The sequence below is a fragment of the Staurois parvus genome, unplaced genomic scaffold, assembly GCF_062004578.1.
Source record: "Staurois parvus isolate SC_StPar_1 unplaced genomic scaffold, SC_StPar_1.0 ptg000054l, whole genome shotgun sequence".
Classification (NCBI taxonomy): Eukaryota; Metazoa; Chordata; class Amphibia; order Anura; family Ranidae; genus Staurois; species Staurois parvus.
In genome coordinates this window covers 3,069,458-3,085,027 of record NW_028317850.1, presented here as the reverse complement: position 1 = coordinate 3,085,027, position 15,570 = coordinate 3,069,458, and the positions used below count along the sequence as shown (strand labels likewise).

At 39.8% G+C, this 15,570-nt stretch overlaps 1 protein-coding gene across 9 annotated transcripts in view; it reads left to right on the top strand.

The window, feature by feature from the left end:
• The window catches only part of TCF12 (transcription factor 12), a 283,238-nt gene that overhangs the window by 157,239 nt on the left and 110,429 nt on the right, over positions 1-15,570 (top strand). For all 9 annotated transcript variants that reach the window (XM_089667821.1, XM_089667836.1, XM_089667793.1 and 6 more), the window contains one exon: positions 12,926-12,990. In XM_089667821.1, coding sequence (XP_089523947.1) covers positions 12,926-12,990 — 65 coding nt within the window. The remainder of the gene's footprint in view (positions 1-12,925; positions 12,991-15,570) is intronic.

Genomic DNA, 15,570 nt, shown 5'->3' with positions numbered 1-15,570 from the left:
CACTGAGCTGCACATTGACAGCTCAGTGTACATGGCAGCTGACAGGCAGAGGGAAACATTTATGAAAGAATAGACCAACAGAGTTTTTAATTTATATTTATAATTGTTACGAAATTGCGTTTAATACCACTTTAAGTTTGGGTGGAGTAAATCGGAGAAAGATGTCTACAACCCAAATGTTGCAATCTTCATCCACCCAGTTCTGATGTGACTTCCAGGGATCTGATGTGAGTTGAAATATTCCAGATTTTTTTCAGGCTTCACTGCCTGCATGCTTGTCCAAAGTCAGCGGCTTGCTAAATCATGAAATCAGGACGAAGGCCAAATTTTGTCTTTTGGCATTGCATACAAATGGTTCCCAGTGATTTTTCTTCTGAAAAGTATTTTTTTATACATTATATAACATCCCTATTCCTTCAATACATTTTGCTTGCCTAAATTTCATAGGCTGGCCAGAAAGTGAGAGGCGACATTACAAATTCACTTACTGCTAGCGCATCATATTGTAAAATGGGTTTCATAGTTCTGCAAATATGACTCTACAGTGGATGCTTTAAACTTTTTAGGGTCCATGCACATTGGCTTAAAAAACACGCGTGCTCTTGGCAGAAAACCGCTAATTTTCAGCAATTGTTGTGCTGGGTTTTAGAAGTATTTAGAGTTTTTTTGTTTTTTTCGGCCAGAAAACCATTCTCAGAAATGCAAAACAGAAGGGGGGTTTTCTTCTGCATCAATGCTGAGCTTAAAATCTGTCCCTAAACTTCCTAATGTGCATGGGCACAGAATAACAGCAGTTACTCCTAATGTGCATGGACACATAGAATAACAGCAGTTACTCCTAATGTGCATGGACACATAGAATAACAGCAGTTACTCCTAATGTGCATGGACCCTAAAATAATTTGTGTTTGTTCTTTAGCATGTGTATTTACATTCATTTGCTTTTCTTGACACATTTCTTCCTATTCTCATTGTTTTACGTAAAATGGAAAACAAATTCAATTTGGACGAGTTCGCTTACCGCTAATCACTAGCAGACTACGATTACTTCAGTTTCTAGACTCGAACTTTATTGATTGGAGGCTTCTGCCTGTGACAAAGTGACTGCACTGGGTTCAGATGAAGAATGTGATGAGATAAGGACTAGGTTAGAAGAGTGATTACAACAAGGGACCTGCTAATCACTGACCTCTGTAGGGATCCTCTGGTTTATCACTAATCTTACTTGCACTTGCCATTTTCTTCTGTTACTGCCTTATCGTTTATAGCCGAGTGAGTAATTTGGCATGGAGAGGACAGGAGGGGAGGGTGCAGCAAGTCCAGCAGCTGTGCTTGTTGTAATTTTAAACATTTTCACTGTAGCAAGCAGCATGCTTGGCACCAGAAATGGCCAATAACACATATGTTTTGAAGAAGAAAGGAAGTCATTCATATTGTACATAATAGTAGTTTTGTGACTGCTGTTATTGTAGGTTTGTTTTGTGACTTAAATTTTTGCACTTTTCCTTAGGTATGTGTGTTTTCTTGTTTGTTTTTTTTGTTTTTTTTAAACCATAGTTTGAATATTTATTGTATTGGAACCATAGTCAAATTGCTTTTGAAATGATGGCTTCATTAACAACAATATTACATGAGTATTTCAGTATACATTTGTTGGAGCGTTGCCATCATAGAGGTTGCCTTGAAATTGCCACACATGTAAATTACATGCTGAGTATTCAGGAAAGTCATTTATTCAGGTGCAGGCCTATCTTTACAATAGTGTTGCTTTCACGCACCTCCTATGTCTTTGGAAAGATGGACCAAGCTGCGCCATGTGTGTCTAAGGACGCGCACAGCTCGGCTTGGGATTGTCCACACAAGTGCTCACATAGCAAGTGAATAGTGCCATTGGGGTACCCAGAAGAGACGGTAAGGGGCTGCTCTGTGCAAAGCCATCACACGGAGCATGCAAGTATTAAAAAAAAAAAAAAAAAAGTTTACATCTTGTTATAGGATAAGTTCACCTTTTTATCAAAAAATTATCAAATGCATATTTTTAAAAAAAAAAAATTTTTGAAGGTAAAAAAATGTGCATTTGTTACTTTTTGTTTATGGAGCCTCTAAAGCATTGCTCCAATGATTAGCAGATCGCTGATGCCATGCAGGTCTCTCTCTGCCCTGTCAGTATATCTGGTTGCTCGTACATCCCGTACGAGCAAGCAGGTATGGACAGGAAGGCTCAGTGAATTACCATGGCTCTGTGGAGCATTGTGGTAGTTCGTTGAAAACTACAAGCCGACAGCTAAAAAGGCTGCCAGAAACTGTTACTTTTCCATTCACAGAATACTGAATGAGTGACACAACTGCGGGTTTTTTTTTGTATTGTGACAGCTAGCGGGGAGGAGAAGATCCCCTGCTAGCTGTCACAAGGGGGATCGGAGGGGTGCGGGCGCCGGTCCAATCGTAACCTGTTACACCCTGAATATGGATGTAGCATGTAACGAACGGTGAACGTAACGAATAAATGCTGCTGGTGTTAATGCTGATCCTTTCTCTTCAATACTTGAAAAATACTATGCAGGCTATCTTCTAACTTTTTCCTGACTCTCCTGATTTGCATACTTGTTTTGAGTTGGTGAATCAGAAAGTCAGTCAGCATAAAAACCAGGGAACTATCATTGACTTAGTTTTGACCTCAATGTTTCATTCATAATTCCAGGAATTCATAAAGTGTTGTAGACTCAGATGTGTAAATGTAGATATATATTTATTACACACACACACTGACCTGCCAGTGATTGCTTGTGTATGTTCTGTATGCGTGTATATATATATTTTTGCTTTCAATAGTTTATAGGTGGTCATTATTGAAAGAATCTGCTGCATTGCAGTCCTTATCTGTTTTACATGCAAATCAGAATATGTTTAACCCTAGCCTACTGTTTTATCTGTTCTGCAGACTGTGAATGAGCTTCAGGCCACTGTATTGAAGCAGAATCAGAAGATTACTGATAACCCCTTGCAGGGGCTGACCCTTTCATCTCACACCTGAAAACATTTTAGTTTGCCATTTCTCACGAAATCAGATAACTTACCCAAAGATATCTTTATCTATATGGTTGAAACTCCAGCATTCTTTGATTCATAAGCAAGAAGCAAGCTCCTTTTCTTATCTGCCTACCAAATTAAGGCCCCATCTATGCTAGCAGAGATTCCAAGTTATTTAATGGGCACTTCTAAGTGCTTTTTGAAGCATATTGTGATATGGACTTTGCAGGTATTTGAAGGAAGTCTGGTACACACAATCAGTTTTTTTTTTTTGTTCAACCCAGTGGGCTGAACAAAAAAAAAACCTGAGAGATCACTGTACTAAGTGATGTTAGCACAGCTATCTCTCCCTTTGTGCCCCCTCTCCCTTCCCTAGATCACACTAATCAGCACTTGCAGTCTGTGGCTGCAAGTGCTGGTTGGATGCTGGTTTTCCAACATGTCCCTTTGACAAAAACCAATCCTTTGATCAGCTTCTGTCAGAAGGACAGCTGTACACATGGCTCTGAATGTCGGCTGGTCCCTGTTGAACCAGACGATATTTGGACCATGACACCCAGCTTTAAGCCAGCCAAAGACCTGTTGAAAACTAAAAATTCTTAATAGCCAGTTCGTTAATTTTTCAACATCATTATTGTGCCCACTGCGATGCTCAATTTTCATGCTGTAACTGAAAGTGCCTGATGGAATGTGTTGGGTTTTTTTTTTTTAACGAATTTGTAACTATTGATGGGGGAATCGTACTAAAAAGTAAAATGAAAATGAACTGCGCACACGCTAGGAAAGTATGAACCGGAAGGAAAAGAACATTCGCTGTCAAAGTTCTTTCACATATTAAACATGTACAGTCAGGTCCATAAATATTGGGACATCGACACAATTCTAACATTTTTGGCTCTATACACCACCACAATGGATTTGAAATGAAACAAACAAGATGTGCTTTAACTGCAGACTGTCAGCTTTAATATGAGGGTATTTACATCCAAATCAGGTGAACGGTGTAGGAATTACAACAGTTTGCATATGTGCCTCCCACTTGTTAAGGGACCAAAAGTAATGGGACAATTGGCTTCTCAGCTGTTCCATGGCCAGGTGTGTGTTATTCCCTCGTTATCCCAATTACAATGAGCAGATAAAAGGTCCAGAGTTCATTTCAAGTGTGCTATTTGCATTTGGAATCTGTTGCTGTCAACTCTCAAGATGAGATCCAAAGAGCTGTCACTATCAGTGAAGCAAGCCATCATTAGGCTGAAAAAACAAAACAAACCCATCAGAGAGATAGCAAAAACATTAGGCGTGGCCAAAACAACTGTTTGGAACATTCTTAAAAAGAAGGAACGCACCGGTGAGCTCAGCAACACCAAAAGACCTGGAAGACCATGGAAAACAACTGTGGTGGATGACCGAAGAATTATTTCCCTTGGCAAGATCAAGAACACTCTCACGGAGGTAGGTGTATGTGTATCAAAGTCAACAATCAAGAGAAGACTTCACCAGAGTGAATACAGAGGGTTCACCACAAGATGTAAACCATTGGTGAGCCTCAAAAACAGGAAGGCCAGATTAGAGTTTGCCAAACGACATCTAAAAAAGCCTTCACAGTTGTGGAACAACATCCTATGGACAGATGAGACCAAGATCAACTTGTACCAGAGTGATGGGAAGAGAAGAGTATGGAGTAGGAAAGGAACTGCTCATGATCCTAAGCATACCACCTCATCAGTGAAGCATTGTGGTGGTAGTGTCATGGCGTGGGCATGTATGGTTGCCAATGGAACTGGTTCTCTTGTATTTATTGATGATGTGACTGCTGACAAAAGCAGCAGGATGAATTCTGAAGTGTTTCGGGCAATATTATCTGCTCATATTCAGCCAAATGCTTCAGAACTCATTGGATGCCGCTTCACAGTGCAGATGGACAATGACCCAAAGCATACTGCAAAAGCAACCAAAGAGTTTTTTAAGGGAAAGAAGTGGAATGTTATGCAATGGCCAAGTCAATCACCTGACCTGAATCCGATTGAGCATGCATTTCACTTGCTGAAGACAAAACTGAAGGGAAAATGCCCCAAGAACAAGCAGGAACTGAAGACAGTTGCAGTAGAGGCCTGGCAGAGCATCACCAGGGATGAAACCCAGCGTCTGGTGATGTCTATGCGTTCCAGACTTCAGGCTGTAATTGACTGCAAAGGATTTGCAACCAAGTATTAAAAAGTGAAAGTTTGATTTATGATTATTATTCTGTCCCATTACTTTTGGTCCCTTAACAAGTGGGAGGCACATATGCAAACTTTTGTAATTCCTACACCGTTCACCTGATTTGGATGTAAATACCCTCTAATTAAAGCTGATAGTCTGCAGCTAAAGCACATCTTGTTTGTTTCATTTCAAATCCATTGTGGTGGTGTAAAGATCCAAAAATGTTAGAATTATGTCGATGTCCCAATATTTATGGACCTGACTGTATATCTAGCATGGACTAATGTACTCCCAGCACCAGGAACCATCAGTAGTACATACAGTGTTGTGGAATACATAAACCTCTTTGCTTTAAAATATAAAAATGTTGACACCTGATGTACTACGCATGAGTGTTTTCAATAAATACACCAAGAAACCTCTAGTCTGCTTAGTACGTAAGGTATCTGTGTATAGATAAAGGAGAAAATATAGCAGGTAAACATTAAAATAAATACACACAAAAATATCCAGAACAAACACGTTTACTATGCAAAACAGGCACACAAACTGTCAATAGTGCAATTTCTGTGTGGCAGAACGTTTGGTTTTAGACTTTTCTATGGCCAGCCTTAACTCGGCCATAGATAGCTCGAAATTTGATCCATCTATTGGTGAAAAAAAATCTTATTAGCGTATTGCCAGCTTTAGCAGTAGGGGATTAGACAGCCAAAAATACAGTTCACTTGGTCACTCAGATTTTATAAAACTAAGCTTTTAATGATAATATAAAGCCTAGTACACATGAGCTGAATGTCGGCGACAGCAGCCGGTCCAGTAGAAACCGGCCGATATTCGGCCTGTGCGTAGGGCAGCAGTCCGACTGTAGCCGGCTGAATGGGGCATGTCGAAAAAGGTCTGATGATCAGCTCCTGATCAGTGCTGTCCGCCAGTGGCTGAGACCAGAGTTCTGCTTGTAGTCTGGGTTTTAACAGCTGCAGATCTGTGTAGTACAGACTTTCAAGTAAACCTGGCCAAACACCAATAGTGTGTGTTTTTTTGTTTTTTTTTGTTTTCAGATTCCAGTAGTGTCTTTACAGCACAGATGGATGACTCTCCTTCTGTGCCTATTGTATTTAATAGCCGACACTCAAAATAAAAACAGGTCATTCAGCTGACCGTTTTCTGCTCTGCTCCTGTGTCTTTTCACTCCAAGCATGTTGGGTGGTAGGTGGCTGATGCGGCTACCTTCTGAGCTAGTTTCTGCTGGATCCTTAGGAACCGGATGAAATTCAATCACTGTATGGCCAGTTTAAGAGAGCATTTATTTATGTACTGCCTAATCCAGCAAATGTGAGTTGCTTTCTGGCAGTAGATGTTTTAGAACAGTGGTCTCCAAACTGTGGCCCTTTGTTTGCTTTTATCTGGCCCTTGGGGCACTATTTCATCCATTAATTCCAACAATGGGCCATTATTCCCCCCCCCCCCACCCGCTGACACCAATGATGGTGAACAATTTCTCTCAAAACACCAACAATGGGCTATTAACTCCCCCCGTCCCCACCCAACACCAATGATGGGGCACAACTCTTTCCAATGACACAAATGATAGGGCACTGTTCTTTCCACTGACACCAAAGATGGGGAATTTTTTTCCACTGATTTTGGGACCTTTTTGACTCCCAATGGCCTCCGTAAGGACTGAAGGATCGTAAACTGACCTTTTTGATTAGAAAGTTTGGAGACCCCTGCTTTAGAAGAATAAGAATTTTGGTGGCGATACATTTGTATGTCTGAACCTTGGGGATCATCCTCCATGTTATTAACCTCTTTGTGCCGACAGTATGCATATATGCGTACCAAAATGTAAACAAAGCTGTGCCAAGAGTGCTCACCTTGAATGCTCTCACATTTACCAGCTCCTGATAACTACTTGCGATCGGGAGCTTTCTAATCATGTGACAGCCAATCACGGTGGTCACATGATCATAAACCTTGCCCCACCTCCCGGCATCAGAAACCCTTAACGCTGGTGCCTCCCGGCCCTTTAAGAGGTTAATTTTGTAGCTTGACTGGCGTATTATGATTATTTTTATTATACAGGATTTATATAGTGCCAAGAGTTTGTGTGGCTTTTTACAACATGAGGGCAGACAGTAAAGTTGTAGTGGCACATATATAATTAACACTTCCCTTTCTTATTGGCTTCCATAGCACAGAGATTTACCACTTGTGCTACAGTGAGCTGAGCTAAACCCTCCTATCTGCCTATGATGGCACCATTTTAGTGTCTGTTTAGATCTGTAGTTGCCAAGGTGCTGTACATATGACCAGCTATGACACCAGTCATTTGATGTTAAAGTTTGGTTGAGGTCTGCCATAACTATCACAAAAGTAAACTCTTTTGCACAGCTCCTCCAGATTCTGTTTTAGTAACACGTATTTTAACTTCTCGTTGTTTTAGGCTTGGCTATTAAGTTATGCCATTAAGGAAAAAAATAAAATATATAAATATATATATATATACAGTGGATATAAAAAGTCTACACATCCCTTTTAAAATGTCAGGTTTCTGTGATGTGGAAAATGAGACAAAGATAAATCATTTCAGAAATTTTTCAACCTTTTAATGTGACCTATAAACTGTACAACTCAATTGAAAAACAAACTGAAATCTTTTGGGGGGGGGGGGGGGAGTAAACACAAAAAACTAAAATAATGTGGTTGCATAAGTATGCATACCCTCTTAGAACTGGGGATGTAGCCATGTTCAGAATTATGCAATCACATTAAAAATCATGTTAAATAGGAGTCAGTACACACCTGCCATTTTAAAGTACCTCTGATTAAACCCAAATAAAGTTCACCTGTTCTAGTAGGTCTTTCCTGACATTTTCTTAGTCACATTCTACAACAAAAGCCATGGTCCGCAGAGAGCTTCCAAAGCATCAGGGGGATCTCATTAATAGGTATCAGTCAGGAGAAGGGTACAAAAGAATTTCCAAGGTATTAGATATACCATGGAACACCGTGAAGACAGTCATCAAGTGGCGAAAATAAAACGCAACAGTGGCATTACCAAGAACTGGATGTCCCTCCAAAATTGATGAAAAGACGAGAAGAAAACTGGACTGGGAGGTTGCCAAGAGGCCTACAACAGCATTAAAGGAGCTGGCAAGTATTGGCTGTGGGGTATATGTGACAACAATCTCCCGTATTCTTCATATGTCTGGGCTATGGGGTAGAGTGGCAAGACGGAGCACTTTTCTTAATAAGAAAAACATCCAAGCCCGGCTAAATTTTGCCAAAACACATCTGAAGTCTCCCAAAAGCATGTGGGAAAATGTGTTATGATCTGATGAAACCAAGGTTGAACCTTTTGGCCATAATTCTCAAATATATGGTGGCGCAAAAACAACACGAGCACATCACCAAAAGAACACTATACCCACAGTGAAGCATGGTGGTGGCCGCATCATGCTTTGGGGCTCTTTTTTTGTTCAGCTGGAACTGGGGCCTTAGTCAAGGTAGAGGGAGTTATGAACAGTTCCAAATACCAGTCAATGTTGGCACAAAACCTTCAGGCTTCTGATAGAAAGCTGAACATGAAGAGGAACTTTATCTTAAGGCATGACAACGACTCAAAGCATACATCCAAGTCAACAAAGGAATGGCTTCACCAGAAGAAGATGAAAGTTTTGGAATGGCCCAGCCAGAGCCCAGACCTGAATCCGATCAAAAATCTGTGGGGTGATCTGAAGAGAGCTGTGCACAGGAGATGCCCTCACAATCTGACAGATTTGGAGTGTTTTTGCAAGGAAGAGTGGGCAAATATTGCCAAGTCAAGATGTGCCATGCTGATAGACTCATACCCAATAAGACTGAGTGCTGTAATAAGATTAAAAGGTGCTTCAACTAAGTATTAGTTTAAGGGTGTGCACACTTATGCAGCCATATTATTTTAGTTTTTTTATTTTTACTTCCCTCCACCTAAAAGATTTCAATTTGTTGTTCAACTGAGTTGTACAGTTTATCGGTCACAATAGAGGTGGAAAAAGTTCTTGATGATTTATCTGTGTCTCATATTTGTACATCACAGAAACCTAACATTTTAACAAGGGTATGTAGACTTTTTATATCCACTGCCTGTGTTTTTTATATATATATATATATATATATATATATAAATTTTCTTGTGTGATCAGCTTAGAATGTTGGTAAAGTTTAATATCTTACAGTACATAATTTACCCTACTGTGTTTTTCAAAGCTGATCAAAAGTTATATCTATCTATCTATCTATCGAGAGAGAAAGAGGTGTATATATATATTTTTTATAAGGTTTGAAAAATACAGTAGGGTAAATTATGTACTGTAAGATATTAGACTTTACCAACATTCTAAGCTGATCACACAAGAAAAAAATATATATTAAAATTTTTGGCATTTAATATTTTTGGATCATTAAAGAGTTAGTTCACCTTTACCAAAAGCTATGCACATAGGGGAGTCTGTGAATATAACAAACTGTGCAGCTTTGAACAAAGGTGACTAATGGCTAGTACATATGATGAGAAAATCTGACCACAAACTACTTTTGAAGCGATCGTCCAAAATTCTATTCCTTAGTGCACAGCTTTCAAAAGCCAATCACAACAGTTCATGTGATGATATCCAAACGGACAAGCTGGAAAATGTTTCTCCTAGGCTAACAGAACGGGCGATTTTCATGTAATTAGTATAATATTTGTACGAAAAAAATTTGAGTGACCAAGACTGCACATGCTAGGAAATGAACGGATATATTACAAAACAATACATTCCGTCACTTCCAAAGTTGTATTCTGTCTTACGAGAATTTCTGCAACATTAGTAACCTATTCATTTTCGATATGAGACTAGCATAAAAGATAAAAACGGATGATTATTCGTCCAGTATTTTCACCATGTGTACTAGGCATAATGCCCTTGACTATGGGTGTATGACATTTACATATGTCATGAAGCCTGACTGGGAAACTCCCAGGTCTTTACCATGAGAGCCCACCTGTTACTGTTCACCTCCACCATGACAGCAGTGAGCTCTTTCTCAGATTCAAGCCGTTTCTCATGCACTTTCTCTCTCCTGATGCAATAGCTGGGAGCTCACTTCTGTGATGGTGAACTTTGATAAGGTAAATGATGTACTCCAATAGATTAGATCTTACCAACTTTCTATAAATGTTAGTGTTGTAAAATATAGTTCAAGGTACTTTAGCTGTGATATGTTACATACTCACATTTTTGTGAACGGTTTATCTTGGGTGCTGTAGGTTATTCACAGTTTTTAGATTACACATAGGCTTGTGAATTGGTCAGTATTCATTCTTAACCCCTTTTTTAGTCATTATGAATGAACAGAAAATGGTAGTCTCTTGCTTTGGAAAATGCATTGTTGTGGACTGTAAGTACTCCCTTGTTCTTATTTCTTTAAGATGAGTTTTATTCTATATATACAATAATCAAATATACTGAACATAACCTTTCGTTTTTGCACTCCTCTCACAAGCGTCTAATGCATAAATCATCTTGTTTGTTAATGTCTACGTATCTATAAATTACTGTTGCAAGTGTATTTGTTTTGAAATCTTTTCAGTAGCTGTCATGCTCTGGCCAACGTTGTTTATCATTTTATGTACAAGTCTCATTTTTAGTTTGAGGAAATGCTGATGCTGAGTAATGTGAACAGCTTGATTCATGCTACTTCAAGTAATTCTGCCTAGTCGCATATTTGCTTTCAGCCTCCTGTCTGTGACTTAAAAATATATTTTCTTTGCATTTAATATCCTATAATTGTGATGCTGCAACTAGTGTCAGGAAATACTATAAAATGTAGCATTAGCACAAGGTCTAGTTAGTGCAAGCTCTTCAAATAGTTTTAGCAGACTACTTCTAATTTTAGAGTATGCTGAGGTTTGGGCTATATTAACAATAACTGTGCTCCTGTTTGTGGTAAAATGTTCCAAGCTTACGACATGCAGTATTTCTTTGCCAGTGTTGGGAATATTGTTGAATTGTTCCTTTAGCTTTGAGGTTACCTGGGGGGAGGCATGGAAGTGCAGCATCAATGTGTGACAACAATGCAGTGCTTGTTGAGTTTTGTGCAACACAAAGCTAAGCAAATTGAAGACTCGATACTTTGTTCACCTACTGCTAGCGAGTGGTTACCAGAAATGGATGTTCATTGTTACATCACTTATTTGTGTATGTTTCTTAAAGGTACCAATACAACTGAAAATTCCTTCCCTGTGAGTGCCTGCTTAAAAATGTATTTGCTGGTGGCGACACAGTTGCCATTGCAGTTGACCAACTGATAATCTCCTTAAACAGCTGGAAGGGGGTCCTGACTGAATATGTGCATATTAAAAAGATAGGAAAGTGTCTCTCTCGCTCTCTCTCTCACGCCTGCCTTCACACGCACATGAACTTTAATGGCATCCCAGTCTTAGTCCGTAGGGTTCAATATTGAGTTGGCCCACCCTTTGCAGCTATAACAGCTTCAACTCTTCTGGGAAGGCCGTCCACAAGGTTTAGGAGTATATCTATTATATTTCTGACCATTCTTCCAGAAGCGCATTTGTGAGGTCAGGCACTGATGTCGGACGAGAAGGCTCACAATCTCTGCTCTAATTCATCCCAAAGGTTTTCTATCAGGTTGAGGTCAGGACTCTGTGCAGGCCAGTCAAGTTCTTCCACCCCAAACTCTCTCATCCATGTCTTTATGGACCTTACTTTGTGCACTGGTGCGCAGTTGGAACGGGAAGAGGCCATCCCCAAACTGTTCCCACAAAGTTGGGAACATGAAATTGTCAACATGTCTTGGTATGCTGACAACATAAAAGTTCCCTTCACTGGAACTAAGGGGCCAAGCCCAACCCCTGACAAACGGCCCCACACCATAATCCCCCCTCCACCAAACTTTACACTTGGCACTTCTGCAAACTGTGCGCTTCAGCATGCGCTGACCCCGCTCTGTCATTTTACGTGACCTACCACTTTGTGGCTGAGTTGTTGCTGTTCCCAGTTGTTTGCACTTTGTTATAATACCACTAACAGTTGACCGTGGAATATTTAATAGCAAGGAAATTTCACGGATGGACTTACTGCACAGGTGGCAACCTATCACGGTACCATGACTGGATTCACTGAGCTCCTGAGAGACCCATTCTTTCACAAATGTTTGTAGAAGCAGTCTGCATGCCTAGGTACTGGATTTTATACACCTGTGGCCATGGAGGTGATTGGAAGAATCCAATGACTTGGAGGGGTGTTTCAATACTTTTGGTAATATAGTCTGTATGTGTATAAATATTGTGGTGTTTTTTTTGAGCCCCTGCATCTTGTCACATCTGCTTGTAAATTCCCTACACTTCTAGTTATATACAGAGTCACTTTCTTGGAGCTCCTGACTCGAAATGCATATTTAGGCCTTGTAACACTTACAAATGGTTTCCTGATAATTACTGATCCCCAATGGCAGGTTTTGCTTTGAGATGCAGTAAAGGAATAATTGATAAATCTTTCTTCGTACTCAGTGATGATTTATACGTTTTGGTTTGCCAAAACATGGTGTTAATTTGTCAAATACATATAGTGGATACATCAGTACTTGTACTTACAACTTGTTTACATGATAAGTATTTTTCTTAACTTAAGATTTGTTTTAACTTTTATAGGTAAAACAGCTGACCGAGGTCCTTTTCCACTATATGGGCGAGATTCTGCAGTGTCAGGTTGTCAGGTAAGTGTTAATTGCTCATCACAGACTTGTTGATTTTAAGCAGTCTGTATTCATAATATTTTACTACCATATATATCTATATTTATGGAGGAGATGAAACCATATATATTGAGGAGACAAAGCTATCCTGCTTTGACTATCTTTTATATTTGTACTACGTAGGTAAACTTTGTTCTGAAAACATATTTTCCCTTTAATGCCAATCAAAGGCTTTAGACAGAAGTAGGTAACCCATCTTTTAGAAATAATTTATATATAATGTCATCCTTAAAGTGCAGAAAAATGCAAAACTTTTTTTTTTTAACGTCTTGTTAGAGGAGAGAGAGATTAGAACAATCCATAGGGTTTTTTGTTTATTGCTGTTCGTGCCCCCGTTAAGGAGATTCAACTTCTCTATTTGTCCTGTTTACCATTATCATCAAAAATGAAAGTAAAAGAAAATCCAAACTTTTGGGTTACCTTCAGAACAGGAATAGAAGGTAAATATCCAATGGGAACGCTAGTTCTGGTGACACCCCAGGATTCCGAGAAGTTGGAGAGATTTTCCTCCTCCTGTTATGGCTGTGACAGGAAGAGATGAACATAATTTCCATAGTTGGACATTGCTGGCAAAAAAAAAAGAAAAACACTGACAACAGTTATGCCTTTAGTGACACATCCATACTGAGACACTTTGTAAAATAAAATCACTTCCTCCATTGATTGCATGTATAAGGGCAGCTCACTCCTGTTGCTGATATCCACTGCCCATAACACTCATTTACTATTAAATACATCTAAGGGCTCTTTTGTGTCTAAACAGTCCTCAGACCCAGTTACTATGCAGTACTGTAGCCTTGTAAATTAGATAAATTTTTACACCTCCATTGAGTCAGCCACATCCTCCATTTGTGTGTCACACACTTCCCCTCCTTGTCCTTGCAGCTCAAAGTGGGATGGTTTCAGCAGCACAGTCATTACTACTAATCCAGAAAACAGGAGGCAGAATTAGGTGTGGTCAGCCGCTGATTGATCAGCTACAGGCTTGTTAATCAACATTGACAAGGCTGATAACCTTGCCCCCAAACATCTCATCCCACTGTAGTGTAAACAGCAATGGCCTGTATGAAGGACAATGCAGTTTTGAATTCAGTAGCAGTGCTGTCCCCCTCACCACAGGAAGTTGGAAGGGGTGGATTTCACTTGCAGATGAAGGGAAACAGAAAGTGAATGCATGCTTACATACAAAGTAGCACTAAAGGCAACATTTTTTTTTTCATTTTGGATAGAATAAGGGAGGGTTATAGCCCATGTCATTTTTTTTCTTCCTTTTAGCTCAATGTCCCATTGGGAGAAGATTTGCCTTCTTTTCCTGTTGCATTGCCAAACCAGAAAGTTAGAGGAAACCCCTCCAAAGTGAAGGAATATGAATCCCTTGTAACCAGGGTCAGCGGGACTAGTGTCCCCATTGGAGGATTTCCCCTCTATTCCTGTTAGAGAGAACCCAAAATTTGGGTTTTTCTTTCATTTTCAGTGATAACGGTAAACAGGAAAAAAAATAACTAAACAAGCTTTGCCTTTTAAGTGGCCTAATTCTAATTTAAACCCACCTGCATTTCCATTCTACTTAGAAGATTGATTGTAAGATTGTTACAAAAGAACCGCTGAAAAAAAAGCAGTATCCTTCAAAACGACCTTCAAAGTCAAGTAATCAGAATCAATTACAAATTAATAGGTGGTATACATCACCACTATAAGGCTTACAGAATGTGCAGTCAGAATGCTCAGCTTGGTACCAGCAAACAGGATCCTTCAATCACAATCTATACAAAAATATTTGGAACAGGTTAACAGAGCAGAATGTCAGCAAAATAATTTACAAAACACTTTAACACTCATTCATACAGTGCTGCCAAAAGTGAAATCCAGAAATCTTTCCTTTAGCTTCTGTCGTTTTATAATCCATAAGCTGCGATCTAGCTGAAACTGAACTAAAAGTTTTTAATTAAATTTAATATTGCGTTCATACTGTATCAATATCTTCAAGTTCTAAATAAAAAGTGGGGAGATATTGTCTTGGGATTGGAATGGGTCCGAAGCTTTATTTAGTGGTCACATAATATCAACAGCGGCATTGTTTCGGAGCCATACAGGGCCCCTTTAGTGCAATCTAGAGGCGTGAATCTCCACCCAAAAGGGGAAGTGTTGCTTGTTTGCACCCTCACCACTGCCACATTTGGCACTTTTTGGGAAGGATGGGGTAGAGGGTATCTGGTTTTGACAGGTACCCGCTCCCACTTCAGGCTCAGTTCGCCTTGGCGAAATGAGCCAGCCGTTCAGCCCCCTCCTTCCCCCCGCAGTCTTCTGGGACACTTCTGGTCAAAGAATATTAAGGAACCATTCACGAGGCACAATGTGACTCGCACATGCGCAGTAGGGAACAAGCTGTGTAGCCACAAGGCTTCACTTCTGGTTTCCCTTACTTACTATGCTGGCCCCGGGAACCCAGAGGCTAGTGAAGAACTTGTCTGGGTGAGGATGGTGCTCGACCCCTGGACAGGTAAGTAAAGTATTTGTAACTGCTGACTTAATTTTTTTTGT